General features: G+C 46.5%; 1 protein-coding gene across 5 annotated transcripts in view; it reads left to right on the top strand.

The window, feature by feature from the left end:
* The first annotated feature begins 1,459 nt into the window (after positions 1-1,459).
* LOC133471888 (ankyrin repeat and BTB/POZ domain-containing protein 3-A-like) overlaps positions 1,460-22,301 on the top strand; it is a 54,033-nt gene continuing 33,191 nt past the window's right edge. Inside the window, exon 1 of one of the 5 annotated variants that reach the window (XM_061761990.1) lies at positions 1,460-3,154. In XM_061761990.1, the coding sequence (XP_061617974.1) occupies positions 2,260-3,154 (895 nt within the window). In that variant the 5' untranslated portion in view covers positions 1,460-2,259. The remainder of the gene's footprint in view (positions 3,155-22,301) is intronic. The other 4 variants (XM_061761986.1, XM_061761987.1, XM_061761988.1 and 1 more) reach the window with 4 other exon arrangements.

Genomic DNA, 22,301 nt, shown 5'->3' with positions numbered 1-22,301 from the left:
GCATGTTCAAAAAAAAAAAGTTTTGCTGCTTTCTATGCCACTTTTAACTTCTTTTTTTCTCCACAAAAATGACCTTACATAAATACTGCTCTAATTTATGTAAGGGAACAAATGCGGGCTCGCGAGGAGGCACCGACACATTTTGTCCACTGGGTGGCGGTAAAACACCACAGCAACGGACAGGATGGGACTACTGCAGAAATAACAGGGAGATGATGTGGTATTCTTTGGATTGTGAGCTCCACAGATAGATAAATGATGCGGTATGCTTTGGATTATGAGTTCGTTTCAGATTAAAAATATGAAATTCTGTGTGCACAAGAGGATCAGCACTACCGTGTATATATATGTTTTACTCGTGCTGAAAAAATGCACTCGATGATCATGATTTGTAGTTGCCAGGCAACCGGAGCTTAACAAAGTAGCTTCAGAGGTTCCACACAGTGCACGCAAGGATTTATGTGAGAGCTGCCCACCTAGTCAGTGTAGCAGGTGCAACTCATGTGCAACAAATGTGCACAGGAACATACAGTATATGCTGTATAATAAAGTATTTACATGGGGGGGGGGGGGGGAGTAGGTACAGTATACATTACCTTACGTTACCTTTCTTTGAGGACGAAAGGGGAAAATTAAGGATTTATGAACGTGAGGAAGGGGGGATAGAATGACTGAAAGATGGAGGGTTGGGAGGAAAGAGGGATGGGTAGAAAGAAGGAACTAACTTTGTTGTGGAAGGTAAAAAGGAATGAAGGATGGAAGGTAGCAAGGAAGGCATGAAGGAAGGAGGATGGATGGAAGCAAAGGAAGGGAACGCAGGTGGTATGAAAGGAAGGTAAGTCGGGAAAAAAATGGATTATAAAGGAATGCAAGAAGGGAGTATGCAAGAAAGAAAGTAAGGAAACGAGGGATGCAAAGGGAGGACGATAGAAGTAAGCATCTTAGATTTTGGCATTTAGCCATATAAAATATTGTTTAGTTTAATAAAATGTGTTAATATTGTAATATCCATCCATCCATCCATTTTCTCCTGCTTATCCGAGGTCGGGTCGCGGGGGCAGTAGCTTCAGCAGGGACGCCCAGATTTCCCTCTCCCCAGCCACTTCATCCAGCTCTTCAGGGGGGATCCCGAGGCGTTCCCGGGCCAGCCGGGAGTCTCTCAAGCGTGTCCTGGGTCGACCCCGGGGTCTTCTCCCGGAGGGACGTGCCCGGAACACCTCACCAGGGAGGCATCCTAATCAGATGCCAGGAGCCACTTCATCTGGCTCCTCTCAATGCGGAGGAGCAACGGCTCAAGTCTGAGCCCCTCCCTGGCTGGGATAGGCTCAAGCACGCCCGTGACCCTAGTGAGGATAAGCGCAGTGGAAGGTGGATAGGACCCAAAAATGCACGACTCCAAAACAAATGGACAGTTTCAAAAAGAGAGGTTTAATATACGGGCAGATGTCGGTACACAGGCAGGCAATCCAAAACAGGCAACAGTATCCAAAAACGTGAGGCAAAAAGGCGAGGTCGATAATCGGAACAGGGTCTCGTCTTACTGGGAGTCGGCGACGTGGAAACAAGGAATGCTGGAACGCGTCGTGAAAGAATGAGACACGGTGGAATTAGGGTGAACGAGGCACAGGGGCTGGAGCAGGTGTGTATGAAACAGGGGCAAGACAAAAACCGCAACACACACCCATGACACTTTAGTTAGCAGGGGCTCAATGGACAGCTCCCAAGATGGTTCGGATCTGCATTCCCCCCCATTGTAAGTGAATATAAAATACAAATAATCTTCTGCAAATGCCTTCATTGGATTGTTGTTGTTTTTTTTTTGCCTGTACAGCAAATTATTGGTGGTATGGTGTTACCGTTTCACATTGAAATTGTTTTTTTGCATTTTACACATTGGAAATCATTTGCCCCAAATGCTAAATGTGGGTGTGTGAGGGTGAGAAAGGGTTCCCGCTTCAGGTGGTGCGGCGTGCACCTTGCGTGTACCCCTGAATTGCGACACCCAAGCGTGTTTCTGCAGGTTGTTTTGTCACTGTCAATCAACAAACGGTGACTCCTCCTCCGAGTTGCGCACGAGAAGCTGCACGCACGTCCGCACAGCGTCGAGCGAGAGCGAGAAAGCAAGGCAAAGTTTCCGTTTGTCCGCCGGCCGACGTTGCAGCAAACCCGGGCAATGACGCGCGCAGGAGCGTGAAGGAAGACAGCACCGCGGACGCGCACGCACGCACGCACGCATGCCCAGCAGTATGCGGCGCAGCGATGGCAGGCAACGGTAGGAGCACCGCGGTGAGGACGCTGGAGGACCTAACGCTCGATTCCGGTTATGGTGGCGCGGCGGACTCCGTCCGGTCGTCCAGCGTGTCGCTGTGCTGCTCCGACCCGCCCCTGCAGTCCCTCTCGCACGGCGGCAACAACCGCTGGCATCTGACGGAATCCATGCACAGCCGACAGAACAGTTTGGACACGGTCAACACCGTGCTGGCCGAGGACACCGAGGCGCTGGAGTGCGCGGCCCAGCTGTGCGCCAAGCTGCCCGAGCCGGAGGAGGTGCCGTGGAGCCTGGCCGAGGTGGAGGACGCGCTGCGGCGCAGGCGGCGGCAGGGGGACGAGGAGCCGCCGCTGCCGCCGCCGTCTCCGGAGGTCCTGGCGCGGCTCTCTGCGCTCGTCAGCCGCGCGCTGGTGCGCCTGGCCCGGGAGGCGCAGCGGCTCAGCCTGCGCTACGCCAAGTGCACCAAGCTGGAGGTGCACACCGCCGTCAAGGTGGTGCTCTCCTGGACCGTCTCCGTCAACTGCGTCGCGGCCGCGCTCAGCGCCCTGTCCCTGTACAACATGAGCAGCGCCGCGGACAAGTTCGGCCGCGGCAAGTCGGCGCGCTGCGGGCTCGTCTTCTCCGTGGGCAAGTTCTTCAGGTGGATGGTGGACAGCCGCGTGGCGCTGCGCGTCCACGAGCACGCCGCCATCTACCTGACGGCGTGCGTGGAGAGCCTCTTTCGGGAGGTGCTGGGCCGCGCGGTGCGCAGCGCGCTGCGGCAGCAGGACGACGGCGTGCCGGACCTCAGCCTGGAGGCTCTGGAGCGGGCCCTGGGTGCCGACGCGGAGATTTGGGGGCTGCTGCAGCCCTGCCAGCACCTCATCTGCGGGAAGAACTCCGGCGGTAAGACACCCGTTCACACCTAAAGTTCCGGAACTTGGAGTTCGAATACTTGTAGTACCTGGAACTAAAACTTGCCGGTTGCATATGTTCAGTGTTGCCCATAAAGTTCAGACCCCCCCCCCCAAAATAACCAAATCCATTCAGTGGTGGGCAGGATCTGCACCACTGAAGTTGGTTTCTGGTTCCTTGAATGTATTACCCACCGAGTATCGTCTCCTTACGGCCTGATAAATTACACCGGAACTACATTTTCAGATCCTCTCGGTCCTGCAGACCCTGCTCCAAAAGTAATTGGACCGCTACAAAGTACGACTCACCTCACAGGGTCTATTACCGGTGGCGGTTTCTGATATGGCCCTCCGCGTGGATCGTACACGGGGGCGCGCTTGACGGGTGTCGCAGATCTCTACCAGCACCCCCCCCCCCCCCCCCCCCCCCAAACCGTTTGAACAATGGTTCCCACCATCCAAACGCACAACAGCTCTGCAAAAGTACCTGGTCCTGGGGTAAGTTCCTGGTGCTGTAGTCCTGGAAACATGTACAGTAGTTCTTGGTACATGCATCTCCTGGAACTAACACACAATGGTCCTCCAACATGTCCTTGTCTGGGGTAAAGTTCCTAGTCCTGTAGTCTCCAAAACCTGTATTTCTTGGTACTTGTAGGTCCTGGATCTAACACACAATTGTCCTCCAAAAGTTTTGAGTTCCTGCTTCTAAAGTTCCAGAAACATGTAGTTTATGGTACTTTTTGTTCCTAGAACTCATGAAGTTGTCCTCCAAAGGTTCCTAGTTCCGGGGTTCCAGGGTGAAGTGTGCATGTGCGCGCATCTGCGTGTGCATGTTGTGAGACGAGCTGAATTTCCCCTCGGGGACGCACAAAAGTGGCAAATGATCCAATTATCGTCATTAACTGTGCACATTCATTGAGTACTAACGATGTCGCTGTTTATCATTTCTTTGTCGTTTGTGTGAGCATTCGTGTGCGTTTGAATGCGGTACAGCGATGCTAATCCACTTCATTAAGATAAGCAAGAAACGGCAACCACATCTTTGGTGATGTCTTTTCAATAAGCGCGCGTCGTTGGCGCACATCGACGGAGATGCAAATGAACGCAAAACAAAGATGACGCACCCGCTAATCGTGCGCTTATGTCTCGCGAGCGAGACATCGCTCCGTTAGAGAGAGAAGATTGTTCCCAAGGCTGAGAAATTGCGCGCTCCAAAACTCGGTGATATGCCCGGGTACAACATGACAGGTTGTTATCTAGGCGGAAAAAAAGCACATCTTCAATTCCAGGCCAAACTAGACGATGCCGCATTTGAGTTTATACGTCCAATTTATTGTCTAAAGCGACGATCCTGCTGACTTTTAATGATTTTCCACACTTGGATGGCAGCCGAGCTTACTTCTTTCCACTCTACACCCCTTCAGGGATTATTGTTGTCCGTAACAGCAAGATTAGTATTGATTTTTATCTGGGAACATGGTTGCAAATACTGTGATAGCCTTAAAAGTCCAGCAGGATCCGTTGCGGTGTACTGGTTTAGCTCCCATTGTGAAACAGTTTTTAACACGGGAAGTAATGGAATGGATCGATCCTTCGCGTTTGTGAGCGGGAACTAGCGGTCGTTCGTTAGCTATTATTAGCGGTTGTCGGCTGTCATTAGCTCTACGGCATTCATTAGTGGTAGTTAGTGAACGGTAGCTGTCACTGACCGTGTTAATTAGTCACTACCAGCAGGTAGAAGCAGTTGTTCGTTAGCGGTCATTTGCGGTCGTTAGCTTTTGTTAGCGTCCACTAGCATTCGTTAGCAGTCAATATTGACCGTTAGCGGCCAATTACAGGCATTAGCAGGCATTCGCGGTTAGCAGTATTTTTCACCTGAGTAAATTGTTGCAGTATATTCTTTATGTAAGCCATTTTTTTTTCAAGGCTAATGTAAGATGAATTTGAAATGATATGAAAGTGTTTTAGGATCAGAGTTTGAGGTATATTTACAGTTTAAACCTATTCATATAGGCAGTTATAAATGTACAAATAGTTCACTGTACACGCAAAGTTCCTTGTAGCGAGTCATCATCCGGGCCGACCTAGCGGGACCGTCCGCTGGTTTTGGAATTCCCATCGTGTTGATCGTATAGGATTATGTCTCATTTGTTGCGACCTTCCCCAAGGAGCTGCCGGGCGCGGGATAGATGACACAGCAGCGGAATGCTGTTGCGTAGCCGCGCTATTAAATTAGCAGCGGGATGTCTCCTCTTCCTCCTCCCGGCTTCCATCGTTCATGATGCCATCTGCCCGGGAGGGGCGACCTCCCAGTTTGCATATTTATTCCCGCTTAAAAGCCTTTTGTCGTCTGTGCGGTTATTAGCTGCTCCCCTCGGGGCGAGCCGGCTGACGGATGACCGTCGTTCCGTCAGCTGTGATGGATTTTATGCGGCGGATAATTTCGGAACACAACAAAAAAAAAGCCGAATCGGAAAGTTGTTTCTTTGGTTTTATGAGCTGCATCCCGTTTGTAGCTCCCCCGCGACTTTCTTTTCCCGTACCTCTCATCCATTTTCACCCCCATTCCCGAACCCGAGGCCGGAATGTGCTGCTTTTGAGGGACAGAATCCCCAACCAGCTCCTTGTAATCAACACTTGTGAGGTCGTTGAGTTCAGAAATCCACAGGAGCGAAAAGACAACAATTACTCTAATTTGTTGCTGTGAGACGTTTAATGACACGTCGTTTTCCGAAGCCCTCATTAGACTGCAACACATCCTCGCACTCGGTGTAAATGTCACCTCAGGAGGAGCACCAGAGCAGGTGCAATTGGCACGAATGCGTCCCATGATTGTTTGTATGTGTCAAGCATACTAATAATGCTCCATTTTGTGTGAAATCTGGGTGGGAACAGGCTTAATTCTTTTACAGAATTCCATGTGGTGTTCCATGCGTGTTTCCAAGATGTAAAGTGTTGTGGCGACAAAAGTATTGTTTTGTTTGGAATCTTACTAAATTGTGGTGGCAGCAGGCTCCAGTGTTAGCTTGAGTTCATGTGCATTTTTCAAATGTATTTACAGTATATACAAAGTTTTTAGCGTTTGATTATTTTGTTGGGGGGGGGGGGGGGGGGGGGTAACGTTCATGATCGCTGCATGCTATCCACTCTACTTTTTAACAGCGTCATGAATATTCAACTTCCCGCGGCTGGATGGCATCAAATGTAGCGTGAAGGTATGCTGTGTCATCCATGTGTCATCTCCTCCCGCTGCTGAATGCGGCCGCTACGACTGGGTCGCTCCCACACCGCCATTGACTTGTTTTTTGCCCCCTGCTGTGAGTTTGCCTTCAACCTGATGCCGCCACTTCCCTTGGGTCAAAAATGGGAAGATGGAGGAGATTGCGGTTGTGCTTTGTTGCGGCGTAGGTCGTGCGACACTGAGCCCGGAGGGGGGCATGACAATATTGACAACACGGCTGGTTCCCCGTTGATTTAAAAGATGTTTTTCCGTTGCTTTATTTCTCACACACTCTTGAACTAACTAGCAGAAGTGGAATTTTATCCAGCTCATGTGTTGTCAAGTCACGTCGACTGAGATGCCGTGTGGTTGAAAAAAAAAATCATGCTGTCAGATAGTCAGTCAGTCACGATGTTTTTCTCTCGCCCGTCGCAGGCTTTCAATCACAAGCTCTCAAGGACGACTCTTCTTCTTCTTTGGTCTGCGGAGGCTTTGTGCTTCCAAAAGTGCCGATCCAGCGTATGTGAGTTCTGATGCTAGCGACTCAGGTTAGCGCCTCCTCTGACAAAGATTTCTTGAGCCTCACATTTTTTTAATATTTCACATTTTCTCCTTTTTGCACTTCAGGTGGCATTTCATGTGGCGTTTCCATTTGTGCAGCGGTTTGGTTCAAACAACAGTTTTGTTCATTTAGCGGTCCGGTTTGTTCCATTTTGGTTCATGCTGTGGTTTGGTTCGTTCATCCGTTTGTGTCGCAACCGGTGAGACTTTGGGCCGTGTGACTGTTCTGTTTTTGCGGCTGTTCATTTTGGTTGATACGGTTGTTCAGTACGTGCAACGGTTCATCAGGAGGTACAATCCGTACAACTGTTCATGCAAAGTTTGGGTTTGTATGGTTGTTCACTTTGTGCGGCGGTTTGGTTCCTGCGGGTTTCAGTTTGTGCAGCGGTCCATTCAGATGTTCAATTCGTGCAGCAGTTCGGTTTGATTTGTATGGTTGTAATTGGAGGGGTTTGGTTTGTGCCGTGATTCTGTTTGTGTGGGGGATCGTTTTGTGCGTTGGTTTGGATCATACAAGGTTTGGTCTGTGCACAGATGCTTGTGATGCTATAGTTTGTGCACCAGGTCCCTTCATGGAGTTGTTTGGCTTGTGCTTTTGTTCAATTTGTTTGGCAGATTGCTTCTGCGCAGGTTTGGCTGTACGGCGGGTCCGTGCAGTGGTTCAGTTTGTGCGGCAGTTTGGTTCATATTGCAGTTCAGCTCGTGCAGTCGTTTGGTTCTTTCAAGGGTTGGGTTCTTGTGCTGTGTTGGTTCGTACAGAGGTCCTTGTGATGGTTCACTTTGTGCGTCAGTTTGGTTGGTTCAGTCGTTGGGTTTTTGTGGCTGTTTGGATTGTGCTGAGGTTTGGTTCGTGCAGTGGTTTGGGGCCCAAGGATGAGTCCGTGTGGGGGTTCAGTTTATCCGACGATTCAGTTCATATGTCAGTTGGTGTGGTGTTTTGGGTTATGTGGCGGTTAGGTTCGTGAGTTGGTTTGTGCAACGTTTCGGTTCATGTGGTGATCCCAGTCCCGCGGTGGATCATCCCCCGTGGGTCCCTGGGCACTTGATCTCATCTGTCAAAAATGATGGCCGGCCTTCACATTTTTCTGTCACAACTCCAAAAACAAATGATAGTCTGGCCTTCATTGGCATGATGTCATAATAGTGAGCGGTGGAGGTTTACAGGGTCACCAGCGTGGAGATGCTCGCTGCCTGCGATGGTCATTTGTTGCATCATGAGACTTTGGACCTTTTTGGGTGATCTTATTGAACATTTCATAAGCTGAGATTAGCCCAAACGCTAACACGGAGACTCAGCTTCGCTTTCATGTTGCGGCTGATTAAAAACAACAACAACTTTGGGTCGCTGTCCTCTGTGAGGTTTTGGTTTTAGGACCGCCGGCTGCTGCTTTAATTAACGAGGGCGAGTGCGGGGCGAGTTCCTGGCGCCTCTGGGGAGAACCATCTGGTGGCACCATGACACAAAATAGGCCAATGAGACGCTCTTCACAGAGATGAGCATGCAGGCTCGCTTATGTGGAGGCGGGAACTCCTCCTCCTCCCACAGACATGATGCATTTCATAACTATTACAAAAGACAACATGTTGCAAAGGGGAACTTTGCTTGCTGAAAAAGTCCCCACCACACACATCTTAACCTTTAGTGGGCATCTCAGTTGCTACATCCGTTCATTTGTCGCATTGTTTTATTCCTGTACAAAGATTTCAACATAAGCATGATTTATCAATGTCTAACAGATTGCTTAGTGTTTGGGAATTGGGACTTTAAGCATGATTCTAAAGAGATTGGTTCCTGCCTGAACAGGTTGCGGGAGAAAGGGAAAGCAACCTAGAATGGCCTAGAACAAAACATCAACCGTCTGAACCGTTTGATGGGAGAATCACGACTGCTGTTGCTTGTGGCTTTCATCATGCGGCCGTAATAGTTTCCTGCCTAAACGGGGTGCTGTAGAAGTCCAAGTGAAACTAGATGATTCCTCAGTCGAGTGCAGATCTCGGCCAACGCCAAACAATCTCCTTGAAAAATCATGACGATAAGCTTGACATGAATATACGCCTCATGGTTTCACTGTGTGGTAGCAACCATTTCATGAATAGTTAACCTCTACAACGGGCTTATGTAGAAAACTAGAATGTCGATTCTGTGGACGGATCCTTGAGCCAATGTTACATGGCAGCAATAAAGCCCGACGACATGACCCTTCGAAGGAAGTTACCGCTTCAACGGGCGGCGATAGAAACACAAATTCTACTCCAACCCCAGAGATGATGTCAATCTTATTTGATCTTTATAGTTTCTTCCAAGTACAAATGTATTACAAAATCTTATAAAATTCTTGCAAACAAATGAGTGAATCAGGCCTGTTTTCTTTGCGCGAGTTTCTGAATTGTGTGGAAATTCCACAAGTTGATGTTGCGGTCGTAATAAAGCCCCACGACGTGACCAATAAAAACTAGTTTACTGCCTCATTGGGCTGCGATAGAAATCACGAGTCCTCTCCAGTCTCACAGGCGGCCTAAATCTTTTTTTTCCTCAAGATTTGCTTCCTAAGAACAAACAAAAGAACAAATTAAAAAAAAAACAAGCATATCAGTGAAGCAGACCCGTTGTTTGCACAAGTTCATTTTTATGATGATGATGATCGATAATTAGCTCAGAGAATGTCTGTAAATATCCACTCTAACACATTTTGGATGTAAAATGATCATTAATCAAGTAAAGGGTACCACCACAAATGTGTTTTTTAGAAGCAGTGGACGATTGCTCACTGATCTCACCTGTTGCTTGTGTAACAAAGCCTTACATAACTTACTGTATCCGCTCTATTTGGGTAATTCTGCGCTGTATTGCCACATGCAGCGCTAATGCACGCACACCTACGCCTCGGTGCATTGGCGGAGATTGTTTTCTCACAGTAGCCGCTTCACAAATCATCATCATCCACCACCAAAACAACAACAAAACACTTTTTTAGGTGCTTTTTTGGCTTCTTTTCACCCGACAGTGTGTCATCATCTCAAGAGGCGGCGCGTCTTTTCTCTGACCTGCATTTTGTGGCATGAGAGCTTTTTTTTTCTTTTTTTCTCCTCCTTCTTTTTTCTGTAAGTGGATGAGTCAGACTCTCTTAACTTCAAACTTGGCTGCGAGGTTTCTGTATGTGTGTGATATTGCAACATAAACATGGCGCTGGCTATCTTCAGTAGGAAGGTGGCAAAAGGCAATGACGAAAATTCTAATAATATAGTCTCGCCCATCTGTTTCGTACAAGGGGTTCATTTTTTGGGGGGGGGGGGGCAAAATATGTACACAATCCCTGGAAAAACAAAAAGAAATTTAAGACGCTGCAGAGCAAGTAAGGGAAATCATTTTCCTACCATATACCCATCACAGATAGCATATCGTCACAATATGGTCAATTTCATATTTTTTCACAAATCGATACTGTTGGTCAGTCCTCACATCGTCTGTTATCTTTACGCCTTTTTAACCAATCTAAAGTGTTGAAAATGGTTTGAGAACGAATCTATTAACACTGTTGAACACTTGAAATGTCAGAGAAGTGTTGTACAACTCCACCGGTTTCCGTTTTGTCACCTCAAGATTAAAAGTCTGTTTTTTTTAGACAGTAACATACATTTGAGTAAGCCTGTTTTGTTAAATGAAGGACAAATATCCTGGGATTTTCTCCAATTATCCATGTTTTCTTTCTTGTGGACATATTTTGCCAAAGAATTGAGTGTAAGGCAGGAGGTGCTGATCCAAATGAGGGTTTGTTCCGTGCCAGGCCTGCGCACGAAGCGTGCCACAGTCCGGGGGGTCGGCGGTGGTTTTGCATTTGTGTCAGGAGGCCTCTCGTCTGATTCCTGACAGTCTCGTCTTTGGCTCCCCCCCCTCGAGTGTGCGAGCGCGCTCGTCTGACAAAGAATTCACCAGCCAGCTTCTTTATTATTTGAAACACACACACACGCACACACACGCACACGCTGGAGACGTCAAGCCTCGACGGCCTCCTACGGGTTCCGTGATGTGTCTACTTGAGATTTAGAGGAGGAATATTTGAGTTGAGTCTGCGGGATTCTAATGTGATTCTATCTTCAATCTTTACTTGTACGACTACCGCATATTTACATTTCATTTTTTTTTTATTTTTTTTTTTTAGCTTCAATTTCAGAAACACAAATTCAGAAACACTATCCATGCATGTTTTGCATGTCCAAAGTTTCATACGTTTCTGTGCATTTTGGGCTTTTTAGAAGTTGTATCATTATATATTAGTTTGCACTAATTGTACAAATATTAGATCATATTTGTTTCTATCTAGCAATAACTCATAACCCAAAGCATACCACATCATCAACCTACCTATCCATCCATCCCTTCTTCCCCTGCATAAATCATTGCACCGATGCATGTTTCCCCCTATAGACAAGACCACACGGAACCATGGATTGTGTGTGTGTGTGTGTGTGTGTGTGTGGGCGGGTGCTCGGTTGGTGATTCAACCGCAGATGAGGTCACGGGCGAGTGTAAACGGCGCTGCAGAGGATGATGAGCCTCCCAGCAGCCCGTCTAGGGAGGCGCGGGCATGCGGGTTAGCAGGGCGAGGAGGCGAGGGGGGCGGGGCCAGACGGCCTGTGTTGGGTTTTTTGGGCTTTTCAAAAGTAGGCCAGCTCAGAGCCAAAAGCGCCTGCAACCAAGGAAGCGAGCGAGAGGCGCCTTTTAATACCTTATTTAAATACACCGCCGCTTCCAAAGTGGGCAGCGCGGTGTCGTAATCGTTTGCACGTCTGCCTCACAGAAAAGTTCTCAGTTTGAATCTTGACTTCCTGTGTGGAGTGTGAATGCTTGTTTCTCTATATGTGCCCTGCGATTGACCGGCAAGCAGTCCAGGGTGTACCCCGCTTCTCTTGCCAAAAATCAGCTGAGGTTTATTGACCATTGGTACGCCCAAAAAGTAGCGAAAGAAAAAGCAAAAAAAATGAAAAAAAGGGAAACGCACTCACTAAGCTGAATTTGAAGCCACTTTTTTACAGAATCGGAATCGCAACAAGACGTCATTTCGTGCAAAACGGTGATCAATCCTCTCAGCTGTGCCTTCACATTAAAAGAATAATGGTCGTTTTTTTTAATTACTGGCTAATATTTTGAAATATTACACAGAGCGTTCAGCGTCGCAATCCTTTAAGTAAGCAGTTGTGTGTGTGTGTGTGTGTGTGTGTGTGTGTGCGTGAGTGGGTTTATATAAAAACTAATGAAGCAGTTTTGATTAGATTTTGCGGCCTGCTAGATAATCACCCCGGGAGCCATCCATTACATTGTGGAAATGCTCTGGAATGTTTTCCCAAAAAAAAGGATTCGGAAATTTGACCCCCACAGCTGTTCAACCAGGGGTGGGCAGACTGAATTGAGTATTTCAAATGTGTATGGAAAATTTGAAAAGCGTATTCTTTATAGTTCTTGTAGTGTTTCTGTATAATACATTTGAAATCATAATCAAGCCATTAGTATCTGAAACAATTTAAAAACAACAAAAATAAGCCATTTTTATTCAACTAATATTGTTTGTTTTATTATTTTTGATAAACCAATTAATCGGTTATGTTAGAAGTGGAAAAAAAAAATGAAATGTATATAAAAAAAATCATTTTAAAAATGGTTTTAGTTTATTAAATACAATGAAGCAGTTATGAAAAAATGAAGCAAACGTAAAATTATTTTACTCATAGTTTTTATTTTGTTATTTACACTAAATCACTTGAATAATGATTTAATGCAAAAAACTTTTTGTCTAAACATTCATTCATTCATCTTCCGTTCCGCTTATCCTCATTCGGGTCACGGGGGTGCTGGAGTCTATCCCAGCTACCTTCGGGCGAGAGGCGGGGTACACCCTGTACTGGTCGCCAGCCAATCGCAGGGCACATAGAAACAAACCTACCGTTTACACCTACGGGCAATTTAGCGTCTTCAATTAATGCACGTTCTTGAGATGTGGGAGGAAACCCCCGCAGGCACGGGCCGGGGATTGAACCCCGGTCCTCAGAACTGTGAAAACCAGCCTGACGTTCCGGCTGCATAAATATATTCGAAAGGTAACGCTACCAAGACGGAAGTGTATCATGCCAACCGCTTGAGGACAAGAAGAGCTAGCCAAGTGACTCTCTTGCCGTCCGCCCCACGTTTGCTCTCGCCTGGCAAAACTGGGGATAATCACGGCGGGGAAATGAGCCGAGTCCCGCGCGTCTCCTCGCCAAGTGCCCCGAAGCGACCCCGCGACAAGCTTGATGGATGGCGCCGCCCGCCGAGCTCGCTCCTTTGGGAATGATGGTGGCGCTCTGCAGGTGGTAAAAATAACCACACTTGGTGAGAAAACAGGAAGCGGAACCATCCATTTCTTCTTTCTCTTATCTGGAAAAGGTAGAGAGGCTCAGACTTCCATTGCCTCAGCCTCTCCATTCAGCTCCACCAGGGGGATCCTAAGGTGTTCCCAGGCCGGCCAGGAGACGGGTCCTAAATTGCGGGCACTGCATTGGGTGTGCACTGTTGGCGACAGGTGTCAACAAAAGTAGTGTAGGTTTGTCAGCTAAAAATGGGGGTAACCCTGTCTCAAAATCAGATTGACTGACTTGCGTCCAGTCCATATAGTCCAAAAAGGACTCCAGTGCTTGGTCAGATTTCATATTCACTGTCATAATAAGGAGAGCCACTGTTGTCGATAACTGCTTTGTGTGTCGCAGTTGCCAGCAAATCACCCCCCCCCCCCCAAAAAAAAACAAGCAATTGTGAGATAATTGACGGCAACGATGGACATCGGCGGCGACCGGCGCGAGCGTGAGGGCACCGCAGTGGGAGGACTGGAAGCTGGCGTGTGTTGAGTCATGCGCGAGCGAGCCGCAGAGGAGTGTGTGTCACGCCGCAGTCGGCGGCGCTACGGCGTGACACACTCCTGTCCGATCCTCTTAAGTCCCCCCCCCCCCCCCCCCCATTTCATTGTTGCGCAAGTCCGGTCTTATCTTGCTGCGTAGACCTTTGTGGTTGCAAGTGAGCGATGAAGGTGGGGTGCACATTTGTTAAGTTAATGGTAATGCCCCCCTGTTCCCCATCTGCGCTGTAATTTTCCCCCTGGTCTTTTATTGACCGACTCTCCATTGAGCCCTAATGGACCTCCATCAGTCATGAGTGCGCTCGTACCCGCAGCCGGCTGAAACTCGCTCGCCGCGAGAGTTGTAATTGGCTTCTTCCGAACTTCCAGTTGGGCAGCGATAAATTACTTTGATGCAGTCAGGACTTTCTGCTCCTAACGGCGGCTTTCGAAAAGTCGAGTCGGTTGGATGTGAGGATATTACAACGGTAAAGGCGCATGGTTGATTTTCCCTTGTAGAAAATAATCTTGGGCTGCAGCTGTCCAATATTGATAGACTCAATCATTTGATTAATCGGATACAAATTTATTTTGCCTTTTCAAATGACAAAATGCGCATGTGAGGTGCAGGTGTTATTGTTGTCCACCTGAGGTCCCCATCATCACGTTTTGCACGGTAATATCTGTGACTATGAGTGTGTGTGGCTTTGAAAGGTGGGGCTTGGCCTGGCGAGTAACATGGGAGTCAGCGAAAGAGTACGAACGAGTGAGTTATTTAGTTAGTCAGTTCGATGAATTATTTCGGTCCTGATCCATGCCGATGATGTGGAAGGCACCCGAGGAGGTCGTGTGACCGAGTCACATGACGTGACGAAGGACAAATGCTACTTTCCAAGAAGCCAACGGGGGTTCTGAATCGACTGGGTCGCGAGGAAGGTTTAGCGTGCTTTTTTTTTTTTTTTACACGCAAATGAGACGGCAAAATTGAATAGAGACAGCTGCAGGTCAAATGGATGCCACACACTGTGGAAAAACCATTGAAATCACAGCGGGCCCGTGTTGCACAGTTGGCACGTGTGGCTCATCTCTTTTGGACACCCAAACAGCCAACAACAATCAAAAACGACAGCAAAACAAACACCACTTTTGTCCCTGCCGCTGCAAAATGTGCCACTGTGTTGCCTTGGCAACACTCCGAGCTGGGGCAATTACGGGAAGCTCGCCTCCGTCGGCGGAGTCATGACGAGGATGTGGAAGCCGCAAAAAGTATCGATGATTTTATCGTCATCGGACAGTCTGAATTTGACAGTTAAGTTGTGAATGTGTCCACTTTCTTCGCCTTTAAATAGTGTGATCAATTCTTGGAATGAGGTCCATTGTTCCCAAATTTAGGAACCGTCTGTGTGTTTCTCATGGCTTTTTGTTGTTTTTTTTCTAAAATAAAATGGAAATGAACAAATATTTTGCATTTCAACTAAGGTTGTTATTGGACTGTCAGTATGAAGTCCCCAAACAGTTCCCAAACTGTTTGTTGTTTGTTACGTGCTTCTTGATTTGTGCTTTTTCCAAAATATGATGGAAATGAACACAAATATAACATTTTAAATGGAGTAAGAGGCTTTTAATAGCGTTTTATATTATCGGAATTAGGTCCACAGTTCCCGAACTGCTTGTTGACTCTCGTAAATAATTTTTGGGGGTCAGGTTTCACCATAATATGATGGGAAATAAAAACAATGCTGCATTTACATGGTGTTGTAGCATTCAAATCGTGTAAAAAAAATTCTTGCATTATCAGTATGAGGTCCATTGTTGGGAACCTTCCATTTCTCAATTTTTGCTTTTCATTGGCTTTTTCAAAAACATAATGGGAATGAACAGAAATAAGCCATTTTAAACGGGGTCGTGACCTTTTAAGAGTGTTGTTAATTATCGGAATGAGGTCCATTATTCTCAAACTGCTTGCTGACGCTCTTTGGAATCCTCTGATGTGGTTTTTTTTGGTAATTTTTTCTTTCCCAAGAATATGATGGGAATTAGCAAAAATGCGGCATTTAAATATAGGGTTCTTTAAATAGTGTCATCAATTATTGGATTATCGGAATAAAGTATATTGTTTCCAAACTGTGCGTGTCCTTATATGGGCAACAGTAGTGTTACGCTAATTAGGATCATCTAGAAGTCACTTGGACACAGCAGTGCGGCTCAATGCAAAACGGGGATATAAAATAATAATAAAAACCAAAACTGGAGTCGCAAACCTGTCAATAGAAGTTTGCACGCTTGCCGCACACGCATGCACTAATTCCATCACATGACATCATCCAATCCCGCGACAACATGACACGTTTCTCTGGGCTGGCTTCCAAAACGCGCTGTAACTCCAAATTGATTCCTGCCTGGAAACAAGCTCCCCCATGCAAGTTGAGTACATTTGTTGTTTATTTGTGAGGATTTTTAATTTGTACATTTTTTTTTGTAGCGTCCATTGTTCATAGTGCGTCACCACGGACACGCAAGTGTTTACTAATGCGGATTTGGTATTGAGAGTTGAGCAATTTGGTCGCTTTATTTAGTCGTTTTTCCGACGGCTCTTGCGACTATTCTTTAGTGACTTTATGCGTAGAAACAGACAACATGAGTGGAACCGTTGAAAAATAACCTTGGAGGATGTGCCACATGCTGCTTCACCAGCATTATTATCTGATCTCAGCCCATGTTCCGAATTCATTGTGAACAAGGCCATCCAGTGTCTACGCTGAATTGATGGAATTTGTGAGTGTGTGTGTATTAATATTGATGGATTTCTGATTCGATTTCTTGACTTCCTAACATTTGGAAAGGTCGTATCCCGAGGGAAATGATCCGGATCGTTCCCGTTTCTCCCCGTCCTCTCGCTCCCCTTCTGACATACGGGGTCCTTGTTGGCTCGGTTCGCACGTTCTCGGGCCGGCCGGCGCGCTAATCTCTGACCTTGGTGGAATTTGTGAAGGTGCTTCCCGGTGTTTCCGCCGGCACTTGGTATTCCGCTCTCCTCTCAGGCGCCGTCTCCTCGTGCATTCTTTGGGGAGGCGAGTAAATGTCATTTCCCCCCCCCCCCTCTTTGGGAGATAATGGAAACGCTGGAACGTTTTATTTGCTCCGCTCTGACAGGCCGACGTTCTTGTCGTTTCGCGTCACAAATTCCGTTTTCTACGGACAATCTTGACATACTGTAAATTATTTCCTCCGTTGCGCTGCCTCAACCTTTCCTGATTAGAATTCCAGGCTGTTGGATATTCCAGAGCTGAGTAAATACATATCGGACACTTGACAGTAGAGGCCTGAAATTAGCCTCTGTGAACTGCTTGGTGCTAAAGATTAGCCCTTGTAGCGTACATATTTACATCGAGATGACTTCATCGGCAAGGAAATTGTACATACATATTAGTCTTTTATCCTCGTAAGTTTGGGAAAGTTTTGTAAGGAAGAGATTTTTGTATTTGTTTTTACCACAACCCACCCAGTTTCACGTCCTTATATAGGCAATAGGAAAATGATGCTAATTAGGACAAGCTCGGCTGCATTAATGAGGAAAAACAAGGAATTTTTAGGTTGATTAAAAAGTGTCCGGGTTCTCAATTTTTACTATTTTCAAAAACTGATGGAAAGTGGCGGACCGGATTTAATGCCCACCCAAACCCTTGGATGCCCCCCCCCCCGGAGCTGGATGACCCCATCCGCCCCCGCCCCCTTTATGTCGATTTTACATTGTTGGAGCTTTTAACAGTGTTCTAAATGATCAGATTATTGGGATGAGAGTCATTGTTGCCGAATCTTGGAATCCTCTGCAATGCTTTTTTGTCTCGGTTTTCCACAATAGGATGAAAATGAACAATGGTGGCGTATTTTAATATACAAATGAATTCAAACGATTGTTTCTGTTCGCATGACAAGCAGGGCCTTTGATTGGCGTGCGGTGGGAGCGCGAGCGGCACGATGGCCTTCTTCTACTGCTTGTTCTTCTTTTGCCGCCAATCTGCTCAGGGGACATTTGTTTTGGGCGGCTTCTCTCTGATGCCGACTTCCTGTCCGAGCGACTTATCCCGATCAATCTCAGCGATCCGCACCCGGCCCCAAAAAATTCCCCCAGTTTGCGTCCTCTCGTGTGAAAGTGTTTCCTGCGTCCCCAAATAAACACTTGAGTACGGAATGGAGTCTCTCCCCAGAATGGCTGCGTCCAAGCTGACAAATGCTCTCGAGGGAAAAACAACCCGCAGTTTTGGCATGATTCCTCACTTCACCCACCAGATGGTAAATGGGCTCTACCGCAATAAGGCGTGTGCAGTATTCCGGAAATTAGTATGACGGATGTAGCGCGCTAAATGGTCGTCCATCACGGCTTAATTGCCACTACTTGCCTTTCCTGGTTTTTATTAATATTCTGTCTTTTGCATCCTTCTTTTTTTTTTCATGTAAGTTCCTTGCATTGCAGGCTGGTGTGTGTGTGTGTGTGTTTTAACACGCACACTGTAATTAACTAACAGAGCACGAGTGACCTGGTTTAGCGCGAGGCACAGTTGTGGTCAATAAACTAATGAATGGAGTTTGCATCCGGACAAAAGTATTGGGACGCGGCTCTTCATCAATTCATTTATGTCGACCTGCAAACGTTGCATTGTGGGTAAACAAGTCGAGGCTGCTTAGTGATCGCTCCGTGGCGAGCAACAAGCTAGGTGTGGCAAAAAATGACAGAAAATTACTTTTTGGGCATTTTGCTCGGCGGAACTTGTCACGGTGGTCAACGACTAAAAAAAATGCAATGATGTAAACATTGACATACTTATGTTTGAAAATGGATTTGTTCGTCTTGTTTACTCTGAGAAAATCATCGTCAAAAGTCATCTTTTGCATGATAATATCCAATATTTGCTGGGATAAATTGTCATGGTGGTATACATCCAAGATAATTCAAGTCTGTCTGCCTGTTAATAATGATGATAGTGTTTTTGGTGATTCATCCATCATATTTCCATTTAGCGAGGGTGCTAATTCCATCAGCTTTGATGCTGAAGATAAGCTTTTGTGCGTCACCATCTGTTGCTTACACCAGTCACCCGCGAAGAGGTATATCTCACCGCCTTGTTATCGCTCCTCGCTCTTTTTTTCTAAAGAAAAGATGCACTGCAAAGACAACAAGCGATGGCGCAGATAAGACCGAATGAAAAGATGGATGGCAGCGGAGCGCGGCTGCAGGGGCAAGTGCTGAATTTACAATCTGTCGCAATGCACCCCGAACACCCCGGCGCCGCCGTCGACGGCCTCATCGCCACCCGCCTCCTGCTCGCTGTCACGCTGAGGGCAAAATGGAGAAACAATCAAGTGTTTTCCTCTGAGGGGCGTCAGTCTTTATTTCACCAGCCGTATGCATCAGCATGCGCTGCCCCCCGTTGGCTTGGATTACTTCACACCAGGGGATCCTAGCATGATGTAGGGGTAGTTTGGTATGCTTTTTGTCCCATTCCATTTTTGGGACCAAGGGCAGTGAGTGGTAGGGTGCTTGAAGGGGGTGTGTCGTCAAAGGCTCTTTGGGACCCATCAAAGTACCTTTTGTGGTGATCACAGGGTGTATCATGCTTGTAGTTTGGTATGCTTCTTATCCTTTTTCAGGGTTACCAACAACCCTCCATTTGGGTACCAATTGCAGTTGTAGGGTGCCCAAAGGCGGCATTTGATAAAGGGCTCTTTGGGACAAAGCAAAGTACCTTATGGGGTGATCACAAGGTCAGTCCTACGAGTATTCTGGTACACTTTTATCCTTTTTTAAATTACTTTTTGGTGGTAGGGTACCAATTGGAGTCTTCAGTCAAGGGCTCTTGTGGCTACCAAAATACGTTTTGGGAACTCATAGGGTGAGTTGTAGGGGTCTTTTGGTGCGGTGGTGGGGTACCTAAACGGTATGGTCAATGGTTCTTTGGTGTTCTCTAGTGACCGCCAAAATAGCTTTCGGGGTGATCGTAGGGTGTCGTAGTCTTAGTGTGATCCAGTTTTTATGCGCTTCTAGTGGCAAAAAATAACCAATCCATGCCTCTTTTTGGCACCCTCCATTTGCGTAGCAGGCAAACTGGTCAGATACCTAAAGGGGCGGGACTAGACACAGTGCTGTGTGCTGATTGGTGGGCAGAATGGGGAAAAAGACAAAATAATCTTTCTCGGGCTCCCCAGCGCCCTCATGTGGACCCCAATGCAGTAGCAATGGCTCTTTTTTCCTTCAGTAAGTGAGCAGGTGAGCGCTCAGGCTTCAGCCGGCGCCGCAGTCGTCGATTAGCGCAGCGCCGGTCTAATCTTGTGGATTGAAAACGGCCGCTGTGCTCGCTGGCCCGCAGGAGTGATTATTGATCGAGAGCGGTCGCGATGACACAAATCGTTGGGGCGCTCCGTGTCGGGAGTGGACACCGCGTGCCGCCGGGCAGCTGGCATCGATCTGATAGTTGCTACACGATGCAGCATCATCATTTTCAAATCACAGCACTTGGTTTTGCGCTTGACTAACTTGAAACTCTAACCCTGGTTTGAAACACTATTTTGAAACCTGAACCCTTGTTTAAAACCCTAACTCCGGCTTAAAACCCCAATTTGAAAGCCCAACCCTGGCTTGAAACCTGATTTTAAAACTGTAACTGTGGTTTCAAAACCCAACCCAGAGCAACATTAAAATGGCAACTCTGGCTTGAAACCCTACTTTTATACTTGAATCCTGCCTTGAACCGCTACTTTGAAACCCTTACCCTGGTTTGAAACCCTAACCCAGGCTCAAAATCCTACTTTAAAACCTTAACCTAGCCTTGAAAGCTTACTTTAAAACGCTAACCCTCTCTTGAAAACCCAAACGGTGACTCACAGGCCTACTTTGAAATTACAACCCTGGATTATTGGAAACCCTACTTTAAAAATGCTAAACCCTCTCTTGAAATCCTCACCCTGACTCAAAATCCTAATTTGAAATGGTAACCCTGGCTTAAAACCCTACTTTATAAACCCTACTATGAAACCTAAACTCTGGTTTCAAACCTTACTTTAAAAGCCTAACCCATGCTTGAAACCCTACTTGGAAACCTGAAACTGTGTTTGAAACCCAGCTTTGAAATGTTAAACCCAGTTTGACAGCCTAACTTGGTCTTGAAGTTCAACTTTGAAACCCTAACCCTTGTTTGACTCTTCAACTTCAACCCTTAACTCCGCCTTGAAATCATACTATGAAACCCCGATTGAGGTTTGAAACTCTGAAACCTGCCTTGAAAAACTACTTTCAAACCCAAACTCTGTCTTGAAACTTGAACTTGGGTATGATCTGGATGTAGCTAGCGAGTTTAAACCAAAATAAAAACATCACATAGAAGAAGAAGAAGGAAAAGAAGAAGAAGAAGAAGCAAAAGGTTGAGAAGGAGGACGGGAAATGACCGTGGATCTTTCGACTTCACGGTCTCTGTGGCTGCTTTCATGTCGGGGGAGATAATTTTCTCCCTGGAGCAGGTAGATGATATCGTCTCGTCAAGCCGTGTGGATTTTTCCAGGGAAAACCGCTGTTCACATCCGATTGATGCGTGTTGCGTTTAAATATACACAACAGTATATAATATATGTATATATATATATATATATATGTATATATATATGTATATATATATGCTGCAGAGAAGCAAACACAGCCATCAGCTTCTTCTTCTTGCCTGGTGAGAGTCTCACCTCCTCCTCCTCCTCCTTGTCTTCTTTCGGTGTTTGAAGGATTTACTGAATTAGGCAAACCTTTATGTGTAATGTGAAGGCCTCATTTTTTTTTGGGAGACACAAAGCTAGAAGTGTTAAAATCCTCTTCAAAGTGAACGATTTTGTGCTCGGGCAGCATTTGTTTTGCACTGTTTCTTGAGGGATTCACTCATTTAGGTCTACGCTTATGTGCCCTCACACTTTATTTTTAAGATCTTGACGAGCAAACCTTCAAGTAAAAAGATCCAGGTTAATTCTTCGCAATAAAACATTTATACCTCGCGCTCGGGCAGCATCGGCTACGCTGTCATGCTCGGGCAGCATTTGTTTTGTGGTGTTCTTGGGGGATTCACTCAATTAGGTCCAAATTTATGTGCCCTTACACTTTGCTTTTAAGGTCTTGAGGAGCAAGTCTATAAATATAAAGAACCACTTCAAAATCCAAGATTTATAGGTCGCGCTCGGTCAGCATTGGTTTTGCCGTAGCGCTCGGGCAGCATTTGTTTACATTCACTCACATTTATGTGCCCTTGCATTTTGTTTTTCAGGTCTCGAGGGGCAAAAGTGTAATGATCCACTTCAAAGTCAAAGATTCTATGTTGCGCTTGGGCAGCTTTTGTTTTGTGGTGTTCCTAAAAAGATTCCCTCTTCTAGGCGCATGTTTATGTGTCATGTAAAGCCCTCACTCTTTATTTTAACAGAAACGGGGCCACGCCACAGGAGCCACGTGTTAGTTAAAGCTTCAGTTA

The sequence above is a fragment of the Phyllopteryx taeniolatus genome, chromosome 22, assembly GCF_024500385.1.
Source record: "Phyllopteryx taeniolatus isolate TA_2022b chromosome 22, UOR_Ptae_1.2, whole genome shotgun sequence".
NCBI classification, from domain to species: domain Eukaryota; kingdom Metazoa; phylum Chordata; class Actinopteri; order Syngnathiformes; family Syngnathidae; genus Phyllopteryx; species Phyllopteryx taeniolatus.
The sequence above is the reverse complement of the archived record's forward strand: the minus strand, read 5'-3'. Positions and strand labels throughout refer to the sequence as shown.